We start from the raw sequence: 25,377 nt of genomic DNA on the forward strand, positions 1-25,377 counted from the left end.
CAACAACTCCATTTCCAACTTAGATTTTTCTGAAGCAAACCCATTTTTCTTATCTAATTTGTACAATTCATTAATTTGGTGATAATGGAACCAATTTAGTTTATCTTTAATTTGGTCAAATGGTTTTGATTTGTAACCTTCTTTATCCTCCAATAACAAATCTGAATATCTCAACCACTTGGTGTCCATATTTAACTTTTTCTAGGCCTTCACTTCCATTGGTGAAAGCCATCTGGGTGTCTTCCTTTCCAAGAGATCTTTATATTTTATCCATACATTATACAAAGATTTTCTAATTACATGGTTTTTAAAAGCATTATGGGCCTTTACCTTGTCATACCGTAGAAATGCATGCCATCCGAACACATTGTCAAATCCCTCCAAATCTAAAAATCGGTATCTTCTAATTGTATCCATTCCTTAATCCAGCAAAGTGCAGCTGCTTCAAAGTATATTTTCAAATCTGGCAGGGAAAATCCCCCTCTTTCTTTAGAATCTGTAAGTAATTTATATTTAATTTTGGGCTTTTTCCCCTGCCGGATGAATCTAGATAGAACTTTCTGCCATTCTTTAAAATGTTTCACGTTATCTATAATTGGGAGGGCTTGGAACAGAAATAACATCTTCGGCAATACATTCATCTTCACCACTGAAATCCGGCCCATAAGTGACAGTTTTAAATTTGACCATATCTCTAGATCTCTATTTATTTCATTCCATAACTTCTCATAGTTATCTTTATATAAATTCAGATTGTTCCCAGACAAGTTCACTCCCAGATACTTAACTTTTTTCACAAATTCTAGGCCCTTCTTTTCTTGTAATAGTTTTCTTTCATCATTATCCAGGTTTCTCTCTAATACTTTGGTTTTGCTCTTCTACGTTGTACCATTTTAGACTGCAGGAGGGATGTGGGTGGCACTGTCAGTTAAACCACAGAGCCTAGGACTTAGTCATGCTGGCCACATGACCCAGAAGCTGTATGCCGGCTCCCTCGGCCAATAAAGCGAGATGAGCAACCCCAGAGTCGGTCACGACTGGACTTAATGGTCAGGGGTCCCTTTGCCTTTTAAAGGCTCATGAGACTGAAATGTTCTAATGTAGTCTTCTTCTTGACAAGCTAGCTTTCAATGTGGAGGTAGATCAAACTCATAGGATGATTGAGTTGGAAGGGACCCAAAGGGTCAACTAGTCCATTCTTTTTAAAATGTGATTATTCTTCTTGCTCAAATGGGTAGCATTTTGCTGAGTCAGTGTTTTCTTCTTGCCTATGACTTATGAACTTTGTTTAGATAGCAGGTATTGATTTGTCTTTTAATGCACCTGTCAATTTCATGGTGTCACCTTCCGCCTGAGAAGCAATTGTTATTTTGTGGCACCAACAGGTATCAATCTGTCACCTCTTTTCATTATATTTCATTCCTTTATGAGCTGCACTCTTCTCCTCAGTTTTTCTGAACTGCAGTATGTACTGTAACCTCCAGGCTAAGTGTGTCTTCATAACTCACACCCCGAGCGCTAAATCATTTATGTTCCTCTCAGCTGCAGCCCCTTCTGCCTTCACCATTCTCTCTATGAAAGCTCAAATGGAACAGCAAACAATGTCAGAAACAGATGACTCTCATTATAACTCGTGCCTGGTTATAGACTATTATACTTCAGAACTCCCAATGGATTTACTGTAGGGATCCAATTTTTGCTAAGTCCTGCTGACCATCACAGGCTTTTAATTCTAAAATTCATACTAATATTAGCCACAGGGACAATATTAGCTATCTGGAAATATGCAAAGACACACTCTCCTGCTGTTTTGCATGAGTAACAGAAGAAGAAATTCCAAAAAGCCTATTCTTCTTTCAATGAGACTTGATGTCACCAGGCTGAGACAAATGAGATATGGGAGCCACTGTCCCTGTGTGGCTTCACCAAAGTATATACAATTTATATATTAAGATTCAGGACAAATCATGAACAATAATGTAGCCAGAGAAGCTTGGTGAAATAGGACATAGAAAACAAAAAGGAACACTTAGGAAGAAGCTACCTGAGGGAAGGGAGAATTTTAGATGTTGGTTTTGCAGTCTACATCTATACAGAGTAAATGTAGGTTTTTGTGGACTCAATGGGAAAAGATTGACAATTGGCTTTCATGTTGCCTGGCCCTGTAACCACTTCCCAATAGATACATCTCGCATGAGTACCACATGCCAAGGAACAAGGGAGAATGGTGTTACTGTGAAGGCTTTCTTTCTCTATGGTCTCCTCTCAAAACAGGTAATCAAGTGAAATGGGCCTAGCAGCGGATTTGGAACAAAGGAATTTAAACCAAGAAGTGCAGAGTTTAAAACTTCAATGTCAAATTAAAACTCAGTAAAAGCCAAGTAGAATGGGCATGTTTATGCTGCCTGACGAAAGGTCAACAGAGATGAGGTCATTGTAACCTCTCTAGGGAGGGAATTCCATAACTAGGGTGCTGCCACAGAAAAGGTCCTCTCCCACATTCCTGCCAACCAGATTTCTTGTGGTGGCCAGGGCCTGAGAACATTTTACTACCTGAAGCAGAGAAAAGGGACCCTCTCCACATTAGTCAAGGTATGGAATTAAACATGGTGCTAAAACTAACATTCAGCTTGCCAAATTGAATGATCTCCCTCTCCTTCCTCATGTGCTCTTCTGGTGTTGTCCAACTAATCCCAGAGCAAATTTTAGTGGGGTTTGGGACAAAAGGTGAGAGAAGGAAACCCCATTGTGCAAGTGGAAGTGGTCAAGGTACATATAGTAGGATCTCTTTAGACCAAGACACAGAAATTCAGTATCTCACTTAGCTATTAGGTTACTTAGCTAAAATTTTCATGAGAGTTCACCATATGTGTTTTTGTAGCAGAGTCCAGAAAGCAGTGCCCAGAAGTTATATTGTTTATAAAATTGCTAAACAGTTGAACCACTGTTTATTTTTTTCTGTTCTATATCTTATCTTAAACCTTGAGGATATTCTTATGTTCTCCTGCAAACAAAGAAATGGACATGCTGGTGATTTTCTAGGCAGTTCACAGATAAGGAACTGCAGGCAAATACTTTGCGGTATATGTAAAACTGAACTACATTATTTCAGTACAAACTCAGATATCCAGGAAAAACAATGATATTTAAAACTTTCAGTGGCACAGCTATTTAAATTTGATCTAGGGGGAAGGTGAACCTTATATCAAATAGAATCCCACAAAATAAATGCAAATCTCTTTTTAATTCCCATTTTCCTTTCAAAAGACTGGGGGATATCCAAGATCAAAATATGTATAGCATAGACTCAAAACAAATGAAATAGATGGTGGCATATGGCAAACTTAGGATATGGATCAGCTCTGTGCAGGAAATAAATAATAAGGTGAACTGGAGTGATTCAGGTATCTTTCACCCTCTCCTGAGTCTTGTTGTTGTTGTTTATTCGTTTAGTCGTGTCTGACTCTTCGTGACCCCGTGGATCAGAGCACACCAGGCACTCCTGTCTTCCACTGCCTCCCGCAGTTTGGTCAAACTCATATTGGTAGCTTCGAGAACACTGTCCAACCATCTTGTCCTCTGTCGTCCCCTTCTCCTTGTGCCCTCAATCTTTCCCAACATCAGGGTCTTTTCCAGGGAGTCTTCTCTTCTCATGAGGTGGCCAAAGTACTGGAGCCTCAGCTCAGGATTTGCTGAGTCTTAGCACAATGCTAATTCTCTCCCCAAGTCAGAACAAGGTTCCAGGAGAAGCTCCTTTTATGGGCAAAGTGGGGTCTAGTTCGGACCCCCATCCCCCCGGTGCACGCGCACACACACACCATCTCCAAAGCCATGGTCCAGTCTTTGTCCCATCGCCCAGAGTAACTCAGAAACAGCAGAATTTTTAAAACAAGGCATAAATACAGACACAAGGCAAAAGCTGGGACACATGCACACCCCTAGTGTATATGGCAGATATGCTATAGCATATATATGGTATGCATGTTAAATTTATGGCTAGTTGTTTGGAGTTTGGCCCATAAAAGGAGTGCACCTGGCCTCCCATCAGCTGCATCACTGTGCTTACTGGGAGGGATAGTGGGAGAGGCAAGGAGAGTGGTGCTGTGCAATCCCAGTGAAAGAGCCAGTGCAGTGTTCCCACCCACTCTGAATGCACTGCACTGTTCTCCTACTGCCCCACACCCTCCTCATTGGCTGCCCCTGGAGCTCTCAGATGTGTTACGTGTTATTTCGGAGTTTGTGATTGCACACCTCAAAAACAAACAAAATCAAATTGTTTGAAAATCAGCAGAAGTTTCCAGGATATTACAGCAGTACATAGCATGGACCTTGATGGTTATAGTAAGTATGACTATTGCCCCCAAAGCATAGACATTGCATAAAGCCGAGATTTAGCATAGAGGCCGATAGTCACCCAGGTGTCTCAGAAGGGTGGGAAGAAAAATACCTTGTTGGCCTTGATTGTCATCATCAACAAATTAAAAGCAAAGAAATGGGCTCTCTTGCTGAAAGCACATCAGGCACACGAGAGTCTTCAAGAATTCCCTTTTCATTAACTACAGGCCTATTTCTCCAGTCCTCCTTTGGCACTCAGATAATGGCACTTGGAGTGGGGGGGGGCAGGAATCCATTTGTTGTGAATAAGAACATGATCTTGATTGTTACTTGTTAAAATGTTTCAGCAAGTAAACATCAAGATACTTAAATTACTGCTCAGTATTTCCACTGCCTAGGCAAAACAATTCCTTGCTGAAAAGTGGAGCTCACTGTCCTGATATATAAATTGCTGTGCCTGAAAGCACAATAGAAAATTCATTCTGTGCTATCACAGAGGCAATTCAGACAATGCCACTAAAATTTACCTTCCACGGGTTAAAGAGACACAATTGAGGTTTTCACAGAGATGAAAGATAAACAGAAATGCATTCTGGTGTACAAATCTTATTAAACCCCAAGAAAAAGTAAATACAGCATCCCCCCCACTTTGAATGGCTATTTTCTTTCATCTGCAGTAACATTTTGCTGATGTGCTCTGTGCTTCCTGTTGATATATAGTCAATGCATTTGGCTGTGCACTGGAACGAAGTGCCAAATGTGGCGATTACTGTGCTTGTACTATAAGCGCAACCAGCAATGAGTGCAATATAACATAAATTAAATGTGTATCACAATTTCTATGCCCTGGAGAAAAGCTGAGCAAAGTTATCCAGTGATTACACTTCTATCAGCATGTCATTAACAACTCCAGATGGCAGTACTTTAACTGCAAAGATTGCCAGGTGTAATGAGGGGGCTAAAAATAACTAAATAGCAAAGTGTGACCTGATGACAAACTGATTTGCAAAAGGAGGTTCTTAGTACCAAGTAACACTGGGCTGTGGAGGTTTTTTTTAGAAATGCATGGGAAAAAACAGTAACCAAAAAAATAACATTTCAAGTGATCATTGTGTAATTGTGTGTGCATTGTTTTTTTAAAAAGTTCAATATAAAATCCCTTGTATTTTCTTAATGGATCTGCAGGCCTTTCCCCTCTCCAAATGCTTTATGTATTTTCCCTTGTTTCCCTCACAAGGAATAATGCTTAGGAAACAGATGCTGGGCTTACTTTCAAAACAGCAGTAATGTTGGTTGGTGTATTCAGTGAATACAATGATATCCTATTGAATTTCTCTTCTGTAATCTGAAAGCAATTTTAATAAAGATGTTGATGATGAGAAGATTCAGATTCAGCCTCAGTATTCTATTTCCTTCTTGGCAAAATGACTTAATGGCTTCAACTGACCACAATCAATGGCAAGGTGGGGCAAGGGTCTGACCATGAGCTTCTGAATTTCCAATTAGTTCATCAATGCCAACTTTGAATTTGAAGAGTGCACAGTGTAGGCCACAAGAGAAGGACTCAGCCCTGTCAACCGTTCCATTGCAAGGCATTTCTGGAACCACAAAGGAGAGTGTTTAGCAAAGTATTCCAAAACAGAGAGAATAGCCATTGATTGCAGGTTGGATCTCAGACACACTTTGGCATGCTGCCTTATGTCACAGAGATTTGCCAATGGCAGCGAGTTGAAAATGAGAGACACTTCAATCAGCTGCAGGGAGTGTTTCCAATAATAGAACATGAAAACCATTTAGTACCTAACCTCAGGTTCTCTTTCACACACATACACACACGCTATTTAGCAATGGAAAATGATAAAATATGTATCTCTAATGAAAGAAGGATTACTTATACAGTTGTGCTGGTCCAGGGGGCTAACCGAGAGGCGAGGTCCGAGTCTAGTCCGAGGTCGATGGTGCAAAATGAAGGCAGTCCATAGAAGTCGAAGCTGGGTGCAGGGCAGTGAGTCGGGTGAGGTCAGGAGCTCCCGCAGGGAAGCAGGTCAGGGATCAGGCTGGAACTGACAACCAACTATGTTGCTCCTGCAACTTGGGTCTGGGGCTGGCTGGCTTTTATCTCCCCTGAGGCATAGGGTGGCCCTGATCCTCAGGTGACTTAGCTCTCGTGGCCTGGAGGCGAGCACTCCTCCTGCTGGAACTAAGTTCCCTCCGCCTCTCTGCCCTGAGCCTCTGTAGCTCAAGAGAGGCTGGAGGGTTACCGGACCCAGAGGCAACCTCAGCTTCCTCTGACGGGGCTGAGAGTGGAGCACCTGCAGGCAATGGGTCCTCCATCCCCTCAGGAGCCAGAGCAGACTCAGCTGATGCCTGCACCTGAGGATCCAGCACAGGTGAGGACCCTTCAGACCCAGGCCCCAGGCCCGGCTCAGCTGGTTCTGGAGGCGGGAAATCCTGTGCAGGCTGGGATTCCTCAGGTTCAGCATCCAAATCCAATTCCCAGGCCATCAACAACAGTGTTGCTGATTTGTTTTTAGCTACCATCTCTTGTTCTGGATCTATTTTAAAGTAGATTGCTATTTTGAAAGAACACAGGTATTCATGAAGGGTAGTTCTGCTGCCCACAATCTGTCCCCATCAAAATCTCCATCCCACTCTGGTCTTCCATCTGCCCATTTCTTCCACAAAGATTTCATGGCTGGACAGGTACTATATTCTATATCACCTAGATAAAATGTATTGATAGTGTTATGTGCACACCACTTCTCCAAGTAGTGTGAACTTAGATCCTGGAGAATTGTGTTTCTGTTGAGATATATATAGAGAGAGAGGCTGAGTGTAGATTGGTTCCAACAGATTTCCCAAAATCAGCCTCCTCTTTTAGATTCCTTGGCAAAGGATTATGCTTTATACTACTAGGCTTGCAAAGGTCATATAAAACCCCACCCTCTCTTGTCATAGCCATGCAAAAGTAACCAATAAATATTTTTGGTCTGTGTGTGGTGAACATATCCATGTTAATTAAGAAAGGGTGTTCTTTATATGATTTCTTCTTAGGCTTTTGCTCACTACTTTGATTCTGCCTTTCTTCCGCATTTTCTGTTCCCATCGAATGCCGAGAAACTTTCCCTGAATAGCCAGCACAAACGGTGCTGCCCAAGAACATTTTCATCTATATTTTTCAAGTCTTTTCCTAGCCCAAACATAATTAATATCCCCGCTCTCCTAAAATAGGGTCATGTCACCATGTTCTTTCCAACTACTCATCCCTTGCACAGTTTTGGATGTGCTTTTTGTGAGGAAGGTAAGATTAGAACCACACATGGCTCACATTATCCTTTTTAGTTCTGGAAAACGGTAGGAGCTTTTCCAAGAAGGACTCATTATGGTCTCTGTCTTGCTTACATTCTGTCATAGCAGTCTTCTAAACTTACAGGAACAGGCTTCCAAGTAGACAGATATGCATAGAGATGTGATAAAATTGCTAGCCTAAGAAGCATTGTACAACACAAATGTATTGTGCCATTCAGCTGAACAATATTCCTGCAAAAACATCTCATGATTTAAAAAGAATGGCTGTGATTTATTTGGTGGATGTAAGCAAGTTGCCAGTGTTAGGTGGATTTGTAGCTGGTTGACTGACCAAACCCAAAGTGTGCTTTGCTAATGGTTCCTCGTCATCCTGGAAAAAAGTGACAAGTGTTCTGTCCTGGCCCCATTGTTGTTCAACATCTTTATAAACAACTTGGATGAAGGGGTTGAGGGAATGCTCATCAAATTTGCAGATGACACCAAACGGTTACATTTAACAGGGAGAAATGTAAAGTATTGCACTTGGGCAAAAAAAAATGAGAGACACAAATACAAGATGGGTGACACCTGGCTTGAGAGCAGTACATGCGAAAAGGATCTAGGAGTCTTGGTTGACCGCAAACTTGACATGAGCCAACAGTGTGACGCGGCAGCTAAAAAAGCCAATGCAATTCTGGGCTGCATCAATAGGACTATAGCATCTAGATCAAGGGAAGTAATAGTGCCACTGTATTCTGCTCTGGTCAGACCTCACCTGGAGTACTGTGTCCAGTTCTGGGCACCACAGTTCAAGAAGGACACTGACAAACTGGAACGTGTCCAGAGGAGGGCAACCAAAATGGTCAAAGGCCTGGAAACGATGCCTTATGAGGAACGGCTAAGGGAGCTGGGCATGTTTAGCCTGGAGAAGAGGAGGTTAAGAGGTGATATGATAGCCATGTTCAAATATATAAAAGGATGTCACATAGAGGAGGGAGAAAGGTTGTTTTCTGCTGCTCCAGAGAAGCGGACACGGAGCAATGGCTCCAAGCTACAAGAAAGAAGATTCCAGCTAAACATTAGGAAGAACTTCCTGACAGTAAGAGCTGTTCGACTGTGGAATTTGCTGCCAAGGAGTGTGGTGGAGTCTCCTTCTTTGGAGGTCTTTAAGCAGAGGCTTGACAACCATATGTCAGGAGTGCTCTGATGGTGTTTCCTGCTTGGCAGGGGGTTGGACTCGATGGCCCTTGTGGTCTCTTCCAACTCTATGATTCTAGGAAGAGTGGTTCAACAGTAGAATGGACTCCCTTGGGAGGCAGTGGACTCGCCTTCCTTGGAGGGTTTTAAGCAGAGGTTGGGTGGTCATCTGTCATGGATGCTTAAGTTGAGATTCATGCATTGCAGGAAAATAGTGTAGATGATCCTTGGGGTCCCATCCAGCTCTACAATTCTATGATGGTGATGATAGATAGATAGATAGATAGATAGATAGATAGATGTAGATAGATGATAGATAGATAGATAGATAGATATAGATAGATGATAGATAGATAGATGATAGATAGATATAGATAGATAGATATAGATAGATGATAGATAGATATCCAACTAGACATTTTTACTCAAAACAGTAATCACTCACAATGAATGATGTGCCAAAACCCAGAAACCCTTTCTCTTTGTAACTATTAGTTGAATGCTTAGGAAGAATAAAATATTTATTTACACTGTGAAGTACTACTGACTGCTTTCTAGACCCACATACTCTATTAGTATACTGTATTCCATATATTTCCATATATTCCATATAATCCATATATTTTGGTGGTAACCAAACAAAAGAAGAGTGTTAAGATTACATTTGACTACTCTGGACAGTGCAAAGTATGAATTTTAGTTTGTTTCTTAGTTGTATTTTATCAGTCATCTCATGCGATGAGCCCTGAGGTGACATTCAGTAGAACACCAGGGAAAATATTTTGATGATGGTCAAGAAAAGGTCATGCTATCAGGGTCACACATAGTTCTGGTCTGTACAGTGATACCTCGGGTTACATATGCTTCAGGTTACATACGCTTCAGGTTAAAGACTCCGCTAACCCAGAAATAGTACCTCGGGTTAAGAACTTTGCTTCAGGATAAGAACAGAAATCGTGCTCCAGCAGTGCAGCAGCAGGAGGAGGCCCCATTAGCTAAAGTGGCGCTTCAAGTTAAGAACAGTTTCAGGTTAAGAACAGACCTCCGGAACGAATTAAGTACTTAACCCGAGGTACCACTGTACTTGAGATAGATGAATGTATTCTGACTTTAGTCTTTTCCTTTTTCTTTTTCCCTTAGTCTATTTACATTTAAATATGTATTTTAAATATACTGGCTATCAAATAGGCATTTCTGAATGTGCTTTCTTTCAAAATATCAGTTTTTAAAATCCATTTTTGAGCCACAACTTCATTGCAATATTTAGACAACCAATCCACATATTCATCAGAGAAGGTTGAGTTCAGGTGAGTTAGAATTAGAATCCACAAAGAGCAGATTCCTCAGGCACCTCTAGTCAGTCAGTATCAACTTTTGTCCAAGATGGTCAGAAGGCAAGGAGATTAAATTTGAAGTGAGATTCTGTGCAAGGAGCGATGCTAAGAGTCTAGACCCAGATGGATTTATGCAATGATAGGGTGGCATAGAAGTCAAAAACAGCCACGAGGCTGGTGCTGATGGATGATTTTCTGCAGTACCCATGCAACTTTTTCAGGATCAAGATGCCAGCTTGTGTTCCTCGCTGCCCACCAATTTGATCTGGATTTGCCATTTCCGGGGGAAATCCAATAAGTTAGAAGAGGCCTGTTGCTGGATATTTGACAACCAAATGACCCATTTACAATATCCCCAGTCTGGAAGTACCCTTATACAAGGTCATATTCTCATGAAGATCCTTCTGATAAAAATTATAAAATTCTAATTATACGGGGCTTAGAGAAAAGGCAAGGGCTGCCACTTCAATAGGAGACCATAGATACTGGTAAGTATCTTCTTTCATATCTGAATAGGTAACAATGGCAAGGGCTCTTCATTCAAGGCCCTTAAATTTTACAACCTGATCAATTTGGTATATGTCTGCTGCAGTCCATGTATCCCATATTACTAGCACCAATTCCCAGGCTCCCTTTAAAATACTCTATCAGCTCATTGTAACAGTGATTTTCCATCACCTGCTAAGATGTAGAACAATTTATGAGATTGTCAAGTTCCAATTTGGTGTAGCAAATCGTTTTCATTTCTCATTATGGGCAAGCATTTTAAGGAGACTTACTTCACTGTTCTCTTACCTCAGTATTAATTCATTTTATGCAGTGTGAGGGAAAACACCGGAACAATTTCAGGCAAAGTCCACCGATACACACAGAGCTACCAGAATGCTGTAGATGGTCACCATAGTGACTGCATATTTTTTCAAAAATTAAAAGGAAAGATAATTCATATTTGTCCTCTCAGAAACATGCAGATTGGAATTTTAAGAAGCACCTAATTTTAGGAATCAATTGATAGGGAGCGCTCTGCCTTTCAGTGGTATTTCAGTTTCTCAATAGATAACATAAACTATACATAATTTTTTGACAAGCAAAGCAAAAACGGGTATAATTGACTATTGATTAGACACGCTGGAAACCTTTGAAAACTCATGCATGAAAAATCAGTTTTCAGTGTCAACAGAAGGCATAATGTTCAATATATAAAATGACATTTGACAAGGCTCTGAAGAACATCTTGCCTACCAAAAAAAGGCCAAGCATTCTTCAGAAATGTTAACACTGATGCAGGCTGCCATAGGCAGACTTGACATGCCTCCTTTGGAAGTGCCTCTTTTGGAAGGAAGTACAAATGCAAGTTCATTTGGTTCTGGATAAATTATTGGATTTTGGGTTTAATCAGTTATATACAGATGCATACCTATCAAACTGGGAGCTGTTAGAAGGGTAGAAAAGATGGTTGTGTTAGACCACTCTAATGCCACAGCAAATAATCTTACAATTTTGGTAGCCCCAGGCCACACCAAGCATAGAAGGTTGGAAGCAGGATCTTCTGCAGCTGCCAACCCACGAGAAAGTCCCATTCAACAACCACAAAAAGAAAAATGCTTTCAGGAGATTTGGAGTAACTTTTTAGAACTTGAAGACCACAGGAACCTAGATATATAGCACTGAAACTGGATTTTGCAACTCTGTGCAGTTATCTATTTATTAAATTCTTTCTCAACTGTCTTATTTACCTCCTCATTCAAATGACATGATAAATGGTCAAATACATAAGGATAATTGTTACATTGCATTAAAAAAATAGAAAACTTGAATAAACCATGATGAAAAATTCACTTTAAAATCAATTTAAAAGTAAAATTTAGAAGCAGTCTGTTCCAGGATGCAGTCTGTGGGATGGATAGATTCATGGGTTGTCTCTATACTGGAAAGAGGTTACTGTTTACAGATAAAGTGTGTATGGATCTTATGCATGTAAAAGCTACTACTTTAAACACAGTATTAATTTTTTTCCCTAAAGAAAAAATAATGGAGGGGAGTGAAACCCTCCCCACCTGCCTTGTGGTATACTTCATTTCTTTAAGCCAAGAGTGGGGGGGCCTTACATGCAGGGGCCAAATGCAAGAACCCTCCCCCTAGCCACAGCCCTTCTGTAGCTACACCTCCTTTCAACAAGCTACTGCTCCTCACCGGTCTTGCTACAAATCCTCCATTAATATTTTTGCCTGGCTGGAATGTGTCCTTGAGTTCTGACAATGATTCCTGTTTTTCTGTGTCATGAACTGGCAGAACAACTGGGAAAAGGATCCCGGTGAGGGGTGGGACTGGGACACACTGGGGCAAGCAGGGCGTGGGGAAGGGAGTACTCACAGGGTGATGGAGAATGGTGAGGAGCTGGGGGGTCAGTGCACCTGAGCAGCAAGACCCATCACCAGAGCTGGAGGGGGCCCTGTCTCTATGAACGTGGTGGGCTCTGAGGTGTAGGGGGCAGTGAGCAGGGCACTCCAGGTGGCTGAGGGCCCACAGCCCAGCTCACTAGCTGGCCTGTTGAGGCTTGCTAGTTCTGGGAGGAGGGGTGTGATTTCTCAGTTGGAATAGGCTTGGAACAGGTGAGGGTCACATGTGTCATCAAGCCCAGGTGCTGCAATCAGCATGCAAGGTATAAAAGGGAAGCAGAGCTGAGGTGCTGTGTCTGTCTCTTCAACTGTCCATATTGATGGACCTTGGTTTGGGTGCTCCTGGACCTCTATGGGACTGTGCTTTGGGTTTGACTTTGGACTGTCTCCTGACTGTTGGACTTACTTCAGACTTGACTACTTGGACTGTGTTTCCTGTACTTTGGATTTTGCTTGTGTGGCTTGACCCCAGGACTTTGGACTTGCTGCCAGGTAGGCCAGGGGTTCAGGACAGTCTGGTTGGAGGATAGAGAAACGGGAGGGGAATCTAGCCTCCTGAAGAAAGGTAGCTATTCTATTCATTGCTCTGTCAGCTTGTTTCTGGCCCTGCCTACTACTGACAAGTGACACACAATGCTTTAAGCAATTTCCTTTCAGTCCAGCTTATTTTTGAGATTTGTAAGTAACAGTGAGGGTTATGCTCCTGCCTCTCTCCACCAGGCCTAGGACAGGCCCTGACGGACTACAAAAGGACTGCTGCTGCCCAACAGAGAGTACTGTCTCATTCTTTCAAACTGCTTTTTAATTGTATTTTTATTTTTTTAAAAATAGTTTTTATGTCTTGGTGGGCTTATTTGCCTCTTTCTGTTTATATTTTGATTATTTTGTGTTTTTTATATAGTGATTTTATCTTGTGAACCACCTTGAGACCTGTGGGTATAGGGCAGTATATACAGTTTAATAATAATAGCAAGGAAACAAAGCCCCAACTACTATCAGCTGCAGCCAGCATGGCCAATGGTCACAATGATGGGAGCTGGAGTCCAAAAAAACCTGGAGGGCCATACACTCTTCCCCCCCCCCCCAAGTTGGAGCAATGGAGAAAGAGGTGCAGCAGAGGAAGGGTTTTACATCACTTCCCCATGTCTTCATTTTCATGTCAAGGAGCTACTTTGGTGTGAATGAGGCATACACAAGGATGGCTGTGTACTTTGGCCCTCAGGCCCTTGGTGATGAGGTATGAGTTGGAGAATGTTCATAGTGATGCACTGCACATATGAGTTGGGCATTATTTGCATATATTGTCCTCATGCGTCTCTAATATCCTCTCATCATAGTGTTTTCCTGGCAAAGACAGGTTTTCTTTTCATTTATTTAATGGTACTTGGTTCTCCTTACTCTTGTCTAACCACAGGAACACATTATGGCTTACAGTATGGGAGTGGGAAACGTGGTAGGTTGGTTACTTACGAGTCACTTGTACTTACGAAGACAGGATTGTATAGATTCCCATTGGCTAGTTTCAGACAGATGCCTTACAGACCCATTGTGAAGTCTGCCTGGCCTACTTTTGTTTTGCAAGACACTCTAGAGTGATTCTGCAGTGTTGTCTGCAGAAGCCTCTGAGCCATCAGCACCAAGCTTTGAACATTTCAAGTAGCTATATTACCTTTTCCTATTCTATGAATTCCAGCTAACAATGATCTTTGGGAGGAAGGAAAGGGGTCTCCATCAATCAGCACTCCAGGACTTCTTGGAACCCTATGAAATGGCCCCTGAGTGCCCATTCACACCAGCTTCTGAAGAAACTCTTCTTGCTGGCTTAATTTCTTGTCGATTGCAATGCATAGCAACTAGTCATATAAATAATTTGACCACCCATCTAAGGCCCCAAACTATGGATGACATTAATGATTTAGTTCTATCCTTGAGTGTAGTCCACCGAAAAATGAAAAATAAATTCCCAGTGTTTTCAAGGTGATTTAGATTGGGACCTTAGAAAAGGCAGCAAGGAGCTAGAAGGGGTAGTAAGGGGGCTTTCTCCCCTGCTGCAATCCTGATTTGGATCAGGGTCCCCACACCTGCAATTTACATTGCAATAAAAATTTTTCTCTGAAACAAGCATGGCCTGTACTTGCAAAACACATTGCAGGTATGGAGCCACAATCTGGATAGGGACCCCAGAATGGGGCAAAGTGTTAAAGCCCAGCCCCCTCCACACTACAGAATCGATCCAAATCACACCCTCTGCTTTGGCATTTTATGGAAGGAAAGCTCTCCACATAAGGGCAGAACTGTGCCATTAATGCTTGCGGGCAATTGTGCTACAGTCTTGAACGTGGATATTCTGCTCCTTATAGGTGAAACTAGTTATGCCCACAACTAGTTGCCATGTGTGGGTGTGAATTATGTTTTTAAAGCAAAGCTTGCAATAAATTCGTCAAAGGTCATATAAATTGCCCATTATAGGCCATGGGATGGGGTTGGAAACGTGAAGTGCTGAGGAGCAATAAAAGCTTTTGACATTAAATCTGTCGCAGTCTGCCAGCAGGCACCCGTGTCATTGACATGGGCACCTCATTATTATTATTTTGCTTACCCACCAAAATTCATTTACGCCAGTCGATTTTTCTATTTGTTCAACACAAGTGTTGCGCTTACTACAGAGGTTGCAAATTAATTCCCTTGGGTTTCTAATGCTTAATCAGAGCTTCAGGTTCAGTAAGAGTGGCTTTGCAGCAGTGTATTCATTTAGCTGAAACTCTCTAGCATATAGTTCCATACATCAGAAAACCGGGGCAAGTTGGAGTTCCGGAGTCCCAGAAAATTCCTGTGGATTTAATTAGAATTCACTTTATCTATCTGATACTGCCAACTTATACAAGGCAATTTGAAATATCCTTATATATCAACATGTTCTGTTTTAAATATGCCATTAGCATTTTACCAGGTGGTTGTCTTGAATCCTTGGGTTGGTTTTCTTTGAGTTTAGATATGCTTGGAGTTATTTTAAGAGTACTTGGTGTGCATATAAATAGGATGCATTGCTACAGCCAAGAATAAAAAATCACTGTAAAAGGCAATGATTTTTATATAAGTGGCATGTTATGGTAGTAAATTCAAAACATGATGTATGCAGCCATCTGACTAGTGAGAATAAATGTCTTATACTGAACTAAATTGGAATGTTGAATTTCTTTTTAAAATAATGCTTTAATAGGATGAGAAGCTTCTGGGTCCTTTTCTTGCACCACCATTGCCTTTTGCATGAAATATAATCCACCATAATTCAACTATTGTTGTCAGGATTCTTCCATCAGCACCACACCCCCAGTCTTGCGGATGAAATGAAGTCCTTGTTCTGCTATTTTGCCATCCACTTTTTAAATCTATTTTTTATTTATTCTTTTCTTTGCAATGTCTTTTTGACGTGTTTACTGCTCTTTTTACAGGAATACAATTGTAGACTTAAAATTGCTGTTTTTTTAAATATATTTTACAATTGGTTTCATACACTTTGTGAGGACTCATCCTGGGGGGGGAAAGGGTGAGCTCAATATAAAACTGTTGATTGAATGAACAATCAAATGAACCACATAAAAATGTAACGGTTTGATGGTGGGTCTTTTGTATAACCAGCTTTTATGTTGGTTTTGAAGTGAGGAGAACCTATTAAGTTTGGAACCTATTAAGTTTCATACCTCAGGAGAGAACAGGTCATGAAAGGGGAAGGGCCTCCTTAAAGCGACATGGCGGGGAATGCTTTCCACCAAATGGGCTGGCAAAGCAGGGATGAAGCTGGATGTGGAGGAAGGAGCTTTTCATGGCTGGAATGGATAAGCTTCAGTTCTACTGAGGACAACATGAAAATGAGGCTGGCTGGTGCAGGAGGGAGTGCACTTTCAGCCTGCACCAGCCAGCCCCATTTTCATGTAGGCCACAGACACTGTGATGAAGAAAAGGTCTTCTGTGATCCTCCTACACAACCCTCAATTTGTCAACTTTAGAAAATCAATTTCTTTTTTTTAATTGACTGCTTCCATCAGTACTCCATTGTAATGACAAAAAGGATTTTTGAGAGGAGCATCTGAAATCTGCCCATTATTATTATTTTTTTAAAAAAATAGTTTTACAGGTTATACCCATGGTCCCTTCCTGTGATAACAAATGGCTTTTTGTGACCGTGTGCATGGGTTGCCAAACAATAACAATGCCACAATTGCTGAAGCTACTGGAAACCAAGGTTTTGGTTGTGTTAGTGGTTGATAAACTTGAGGCTAGCATTCTTTACTCCTCAGTAAGAAAAACAGCAACACAGTTGAATTGTAAAGTGTTTAATGATGTAGCACGAAAGAGAAGAGATAGGGATGATGCAGTTGTATCATAAAGCACCTATATATTTCATGATATTGTGCACTTATTTTTATTTTATAGTATCTTAGAGTTGGAAGGGACCCAAGGGTCATCTAGTCCAAGCCCCTGCAATGCAGGAATCTCAGCTACAGCAGCCATGACAGCTGGCCATCCAACCTCTGCTTAAAAACCTCCAAGGAAAGAGAGTCCACCACCTCTCGCAGGAGCCCGTTCCACTGCCAAACAGCTCTTACTGTCAGGATGTTTTTCCGAAAGTTTAGTCAGAATTTCCTTTCTTGTAACTTGAAGCCATTGCCTCGAGTCCTACCCTGCAGGGCAGGAGAAAATAAGCTTGTTCCCTCTTCCATGTGACAGCCCTTAAGATATTTGAAGATGGCTGTCATATCTCCTCTGTCTCCTCTTCTCCAGGCTAAGCATACCTAACTCCTTCAAATGCTCCCCTCGGGCTTAGTTTCCAGACCCTTGATCATTCTCTGAACACGTTCCAGCTTGTTAACATCCTTCTTAAATTGTGGTGCCCAGAACTGGACACAGTATTCCAAGCGTGGTCTGACCAAGGCAGAATAGAGTGGTACTGTTACTTCCCTTGATCTGGACACTATACTTCTGTTGATGCAGGCTAGAATAGCATTAGCGTTTTTTGCTGCTGCATCACACTGTTGACTCATATTAAGCTTGTGGTCCACCAAGACTCCTAGATCCTTTTCACAAGGATCATTTGCAGTCAGCTTTCAAGCACTATTCCGTAATGATTACACAGTTGCAGCACAAAATCTCTTCAGTGCAGTGTGATTTTTACGCCCACAATTGGATCTAAAAATATCCCCTGCAACCTTCAGTACTGTCTGTGAAACAGATGTGATTTGTTTGACTTTAGGGCTGGAGTTTCAATTTCAAATTCTGTGACCTGTGCAATCAAGGTACAGATCTGCAATCTGTCCAGCAATTTTTAATGGCATTGACTGATATCGTGATGTAACCAATGTGAACTGACTATATCTACATTTTTGTTTCATAGTCCTGCAAAAACACCTTTGCACCAGTTTTCACCCTAAAGTTCTGCTGAGTCCACACCCAACACGTACCCTTCAATATTTCTCCGATGAAAATAGGGACATCCCATTTCATAATGAAAAATTTATTATTTATACCTCACACATTTTATTGGCTTGCCCCAGCCACTCTGGGCAGCTTCCAACATATATAAAAACATAATAAAACATTAAACATTAAAAAAAACCTTCCCTATACAGGATTGCCTTCAGATGGCTCGGGGGTCGGATAATTCCATACCCTCCAATATTTCAAAATGAAAATATGGATGTCCTAAGGAAAACTGGGACATTCCAGGATCAAATCAGAAACCCGGACGGCTTCTCTAAATCAGGGACGTCCCTGGAAAACAGGGACACTTGGAGGGTCTGCCAGCAAATAGCCATTCGTTATTTGTCAGTGGAGCAAATGGCTCACTACTTGCTTCCTGCTTTGGAGTCTTCTATAGATGCAGCTTGTTTCTAGTAATGTGCATGGGTCTTCAGAGTATCCACAATGATTTTGCAGAGGCTTTCTTGTAGGGGATGGGAACCTCAGGCCCTCCACATCTCTCAATATGGCCCCCAGGTCTCTCCTCAAGCCTGGTCTCGCTTGCTATTCAGCGAGTTCCCTCCCCTGCTCCTGTACATGCACAGAATTGTGGCCTATGGAAGTTTGCAGCACTGGCAATTAAATCATACATATAATAGCCCTGTGCACTTAGCTTGTGTGTTTGCTGAGCTCCGTTTGCTGAATGTGGCATCCTTTGGGAGGGAATCTTTGGAACATTAGAATGCTTACTATTCAGTGCTTTGCAACTGGCATAAAAATTCCTGGGAAAGGTATTGACTTCAATTTTGCTTTTCCTATGTCCTTCCCTATGTTTTGTCACAGACTTGTTTGAATTGCTGTTGGATGAATTATAATGATAAGAATTGATCAAAATTATTTGGGCAACCATTTGCTATGAACCATGCATCACATTAACTAGGTCATTGTGGTTAATAAAATGCAGTAGTAAAGTAGAGAATGAAAGTTTTATGAAGTATGTGGACCTACTTTGCAGTAAAAAGAAAAGTCAATTATTCTTGTTATAGAGTATTATAGTATTAGGTTTTAAAATCAATGCTAATCGAGTCTAAATTAAAGGTGGTAACAGGTTAATAGTTCAGATATAAGTCTAATTCAGGATTAAGAAAGGCTCTTGTTAGTAGACCTGTTTCATATTATGCTTGCTTTGAATTTGTGAGGGAACTTTCTGTCATGGTGCATATTAAGCAATTCTTAATGTAACACTTATGAAATACGTATTTCCATGACATTTTATTTTAATTACTGAACGTATGCACATTTTTCAGATGGAGTTTCTGGATCATGCAGAGTGTTTGAACTTGTGCACTGAAAAAAAGAGTTGCATGAGGTTAGTTTCCTTACCATGACAACAGTATTTGGGATCAGTGAAAACTTCATTTTCTTCAAGTAGAAAACACAAATGATCAACCTTATGGCCCTGTAAGGTATTGCAAATAATGAAATACTCATTCAAATGTGCTGCCTCCTCAGAGAAAAAGGAATATTTTCAGTATCAATAAAGCACATACAAAGATGCCTGTCTTCCACCCAACTACCAAACCAGTATTTTTACCATTTATAAAATGTTATATTAACAAATATGTGAGAGGTCTATTAAAAAAACCAAAACATACTCATTATGTTTTGGAAAATTGCATAAGGATGCATGGAATTTTAAAAAATGCATAGATTTCCTCTGCTTTGTGGAACATGCGTGCGCTAAACACTAGCACTGAATTACTGGGAAAATATGTTCTTCATACTCATGTAAATGGAAGCAAGAGTCATTCATGCTGTGCAAACATACTCAAACATGTCCCACAGTGTTCCATGGGGCTTACTCCCTAGTGAGTGTGTTTAGGATTGTATCCTAACTCTCTAGAAAAGGGGAGGGATGGTTACATGTTTAATGATGTTTCCATTATAGATACGTGGTACTTTTTTGAAATCATAGAATTGTAGAGTTAGAAGGGATCTCAAGAGTCATCTGGTTCAACTGCAGGAATCTCAGCTCAATCATACATGACAGGTAGTCATCCAACCTCTGCTTAAAACCCACCAAGGAAGCAGTGGCGGAGCTGGTTGCATGGCCGCCCAGAGCAGCAACCATGCTGTGCACCTAGGGGAGGGCGGGGTGATGCGCCGCGTGGGGGCAGGGCAATCCTCCGTGCATGGCGGCGGCACGATCCTCCTGCCTTTTTGTCACCCCCTCAGAGATGGCACCCGGGGCAGACCGCACCCCCCGCAACCCCCTTCCTGCACTCCTGCAAGGAAGGAGAGTCTACCAGCTTCCGAGCGAGTCCGTTCCACTGTCGAACAGCTGTCACTGTCAGAAAATTCTTCCTGAAGTTTACAATACTAATGGATACAATAAACTCCTCTGCTACAAGAAGTGCTGCAAAACCAATTTCTCCGAGTCAGCAGACGGTCTTGCTCCTTGCACAGTTGCTTGCATCTCCTTTGTAGCTTACCTTTGTTGCCTCCACCACTCTGTCACAGAGATATCAAAAACATTATGTGCACAATCAATCTGAAATGGCAGCGATAAAGGGTGAAGCACTGGTCTCCCAGTTCTCCGCTTTGTCACTGCCACTTCCCCCTACCACCCCTGCCATCTCAGAAGCACTGTTCCTGCATGCCGTACATATAAAATAGCCTCGGTATAGAAAGAAAGGTGTGTTTAATTCAAATTCCAGTTGCTGTTGGGGAGGGTATGCTCTCCTGACCAATATGGTAAAATGGCAATCATGCTGTTGTTGGTGTGAGCAGTGATAATGGTTATGCACCGGAAAGGCAGCAAAGGTGAGCAGCTGATGTCAGGGAGGGTCCATATTGGATCTGAAGGCATTATGTGCCTCTTTGGGTCTTGCCTAAAGCTGCAAAGTCCAATAGATTGGGATATTGAATGAGTGTTCTCTTTAAAAGGGCCATTGGGTGGCTTCCAAACAACTATCAAATAAAGCTGATGAGAATGACCAATGATGAAATATTCTTAGTGGATGAAACGTCCTTGCCACACACTTGCGTCACCACAGAGTTCTTTTCAATGTGCTCCACTTTTGGAATGGAACAATTAGCTTCTGCTTAAAAATACCTACCTCAAAACTGTGGATGCAGATGCTATTCACTGGAAACAAAGAGAGGGATGGAGGGAGAGAAAGAAAGGAAAATAAGAAATCAGAAGGACTTCAGAGTGTTTGAGGAAAATAATGTTACCTGTTTGAGGCAAGCTAAGTTAGCACACCTGCCTGCACAGAAAGGGCATCAATAGCTATTGATGTGGTCTTCTCAATGTCTGTTTGCATTCTGACAAATCAAACTGCTTGCAGTATGATCGCACAGGCTTCCTGTGAAAGAGAAACCATGGATTTCAGCCTGAGGGAAGGGTAGGTTTACCCGGAAAGAGGACCCTTATCTTCTATATCAGGAAAATATATTTTTCTGTCATTTTTTAAATGCCTATAAGTGAATAGCAAACTGATTGTACTCATGAGTTATGATAGTTGGTGGGAATAGGATTGTTGGTAATCAATCCTAGCATGATTCAGAATGCCCCCCCCCCATGGCCTTTGATTCCCGGTTCAACTATTGGGTAAGGTTGATTAGATTCCTCCCTCGTTCCTGATGTAGATCTCCACTCACCCTTTCTTCCCTGGTGGTGGGGAGAATCAGTGCCATTTTGTGTTTTACCTCAGGTGTCAAAATGTCTTGCGCCAGCCCTGGGTTAGGCCAAGAGTCACCCTGTGAGCTTCATGGCTGAGTGAGGATTCAAACTCTGGTCTCCCTTGTCTTAGTTCAACACTTTAACCACTACACTACACTAGATCACACAGGAGAATATACCCTTAACAGCAAAGAAAGGCAATTCTATTTATTAGCATTTTAAAATTATGTTTGCTTTAAAATAAACATACACATGTGTTGTTATTTTTTAATGTTTTATATCCTGGAGTTGAATATAATTGTTTCTGTATCCGACAGAAGTCTTTGCTTAGATGCCTGCTGTAGCTATCTATGGGCTGTCAGATTATTATGGAATGAACATAAGCTGGTGACAGGTAGATGGTTGGAAATAAGAGTTTGGAAGCCGAAGCTTTGATAACAGTGGCAGAAAAGTGTCAACAGAAAATGCAGAGAAGTCCCAGGTGAATTGCCACACCTGCTATATAAAGAAAGAGGATTAAACTTGCATTTCTCTTTAGTGCACTGACCTAGAAAAACTTGTTAATTTTTGCTTCATATTTACTGGAATTCAAATGTGATCTGTGGTATAAGGAGAGCCTTAATATTTTAGGAAGAAAAATTATATGAAATTTCCTCCCTTCACAGCACAATGTGAAAAATTGTCACAATCTCACGTTCAGCTGAATCCTGACTTTTGAGGTTAGAACTGTTCTCAAATCAGCACCAGTTGTGTGCTGCAGAGTCGTCTGTTTTCTGGAAAGTGAAGCCTATCTCAAATTTGAAGCCACAGAAGGGCTTCGAGTGGGACCATTGCATACTCAATGATGAAGCACTTTAACATTTGAATGAGAGAAAAGTATCTTGTAACACATAAGGATGTGACACGCTCAATGCTGCAGTTGGCTGGAGATCCACATCCACTACCACATGTGTGTGTCAGCAAATTTTGCTGAGTTTAACCTCATGGTCATATGATGGGTACATTGAAAACATGGCAGTAAAATACTAATGTGAGGGGCACTCCATGAGGAGAGGGAAAGAGGAAGCACTGTAGAGCACGAACCTTTTGAGTGGGCAATATAACTAGAAGTGTGACTGAACACCTTAAACATTATGTTAGAATTTTCCTTTATTTCTTTAAAACTGATTTCCTGTTCATAAATGTGCAATCTATGCTCTCTAGGCAGCTTCTAGCCCTCTGCTTAATCATACATTGTCCAAAAACATAACTGTCCACTGAGTAGCCAAGGAGCAGGAAGTAGTGGTTGGGTGGGTGGACACAAGACAAATGCAATTGTTTGTTTATTTCCCACTTATCCCTCAAGGGGACCTTTTTTACTGCAGTGCAGCCCCCTTTTAAACACTCCCAGTTGTTCCCCAGTAAGAGAGATTGCAGGGAAAATAGAGATATATCCTTCCCTTCCCACAATTCTGATGGAAGTCACACCCACCCGCAAGCTGCTACTAATCTTAGGGAAAAGCTAAGTAGCTGTGTGGGGCTGATCATCACGGGGCTCACAGAAGAGGGAATCTTTAGCCACCTGTGGGAGTGTTTACCCAGCAAAGAAAATAGGGCTGGAAGAGAAAGATTTGCAAACTGATGTGGAAATGCAAGGAACTGAAATGAAGACGGGGGGAAGGGGATTAAAAACTGAAATTGAGAGATTAATATAGCCTTAGCTGAGAGTTACAGATCCCTCCAATCTGGGAAAATGACAATATAGGTTGCTGTTGGTATAGGTGTGTCTTGGGAGACAATGGAGGAGTATGCCATTGGGGGGTCAAGTCAAACTGTTGGAAGCCTGTAGCGCCTGCTGCAGTAGGTGTCAGCAGAGGGTTGGATACTCTGACACAGCTTTAGCCAGTAGTCATTGGCACAATGTCTGGCAATCTGCTGGCAAGTGTCTTTTTGCAGGGAACATGCTTGTAGTTCACAGGAGCCTCATGCTTTGCAGAGATAATAGGCTCCATGTCCTTAATACCAGCCTCAAACCAGTTAGGGATCTGCTGCTCTCTTTTGCCAAAGGAGAACATCACTATGGTGTAGATTGCCTCTTTGATGTTCTTCCACCTTGTTTCCTCCCCAGATGCCCCATACACCCCTTGTATGTGACAAGTTGAGAAACGGAATGGTTGATGGATCAGTGGTGGTAGCAACCTCCTTTCTCTTCTCTTTCTTTTTTCTTATGTCTTCTACTGCACTGTTTCTAGTGGCTGAAACATCATCACCCACCATCCCTACAATTCCTCTATCAAGCCCTGCTATTCTTACCTGCTTGAACACCCATCCATCTCCATCAGATACCTACAGTCAGGTCCTCTCCTTCATTTTTTACTTGGATCACCCCACACTCTGGGCAAATGTACGCTCTGATTAACTGTCACAATACAAATGGTGACCATGTATATGGCTACTCAACTCCCAATAACACTTTTCCTTTTTTTATCTCAACCACTCCTTTCTTTGTCTTACTTGATTGTATAAAAATAATATTGCTTGAAGGTATATACCGTATTTTTCGCTCTATAACACGCACCCAACCATAACACGCACATAGTTTTTAGAGGAGGAAAACGAAAAAAAATTCTAAACAAAACAGTGGATGTATGATTTTTGTGGTTCATGCTCTGGCCACAGACATGTGATCTGACAGTGAGTTTGGAGTAGCCCAATGCAAAAATCCTGAGGATCCATGTGGATCCATGCTTTGTAACCACGTTTTAAGTGGGGAGGGAAGGAAAAGCACTCAAGGGACAAGGAGCACGCGTGGGGTGGGTGGAGAAGGATGCTGCTAATAATGAAGAAGAGGGGTATAAGGGGAGAAGGCTCCTCTCCTCTCCCACTTTGCTCCTTTAAAGCAAGCAGGCTCTGCTTTTCTTCCTCCTCCCCGCTCATCCCTGGCTTAGCGAGCTGAAAAACTTTGCTGCTATGTAGCGAGCTGAGTGGGGAGGAGAGGGGGACAGAGAGCCTGCTTGCTTTAAAGGAACCAACCGGACAGGAGCTGCTTACACTCGTGTAAGCGGCTCCTCTCCTCTCCTGCTTTGCTCCTTTAAAGAAGCAGGCTCTCTGTCCCTCTCTCCTCCCCACTCAGCGGCTCTTCTCCCGCTTTGCTGTTTCAAAGTGAGCCACGGAGGAGGGAAGGAAGGGGAACCATGGATCCTCTGCTCACGACTGCAGCAGATCCCCCCCCCCCCGCCACCCGTAGGCATTCCCTCCATAACACGCACAGACATTTCCCCTTACTTTCTAGGAGGAAAAAAGTGAGTGTTATGGTGCAAAAAATACGGTATATTACAAATTATTCTGACCCAATTACAGCAGTTCTAGTAATATAATCTTAATCTGTGTTGACAGAATGTATTGGGCATGGCTTTCCCTTGGATGGAAAAAGGGAGTTGATTTTCATGCATATCACAAAATGCATTGCTTGTTTTGCAATGTTCAGGGAATGAACAATTTACATCCAAATTCACTTTGTTTTATGTACATAGTGAACCATTCAAAAGCACCCTTTGGATCAAATGACAAGGACATCAAACTTTGGATGTTCAAGTACTTGCTTTTTTTCTGAATTGATTTATGTATTTATATTATGTTTATGGATGGATTCAGTTGTGTAAACCCCATCAACAGACTGCAGTGACTGCCATTTCATATGCTA

The 25,377-nt window shown here is 41.8% G+C and overlaps 1 protein-coding gene across 5 annotated transcripts in view; it reads left to right on the forward strand.

Moving 5' to 3' along the window:
- LOC307213990 (uncharacterized protein) overlaps positions 1-25,377 on the forward strand; it is a 269,322-nt gene that overhangs the window by 46,101 nt on the left and 197,844 nt on the right. Inside the window, exon 1 of one of the 5 annotated variants that reach the window (XM_079972324.1) lies at positions 19,334-19,379. The exons of the other annotated variants lie outside the window; for them this stretch is intronic. Within the exon in view, the coding sequence (XP_079828450.1) occupies positions 19,375-19,379 (5 nt within the window). The 5' untranslated portion in view covers positions 19,334-19,374. Of the gene's footprint in view, positions 1-19,333; positions 19,380-25,377 lie in introns of those variants that run through there. 5 annotated transcript variants of the gene reach the window in all.

This window comes from Podarcis cretensis (assembly GCF_951804945.1).
Source record: "Podarcis cretensis genome assembly, chromosome: 4".
In the NCBI taxonomy this organism is placed as follows: domain Eukaryota; kingdom Metazoa; phylum Chordata; class Lepidosauria; order Squamata; family Lacertidae; genus Podarcis; species Podarcis cretensis.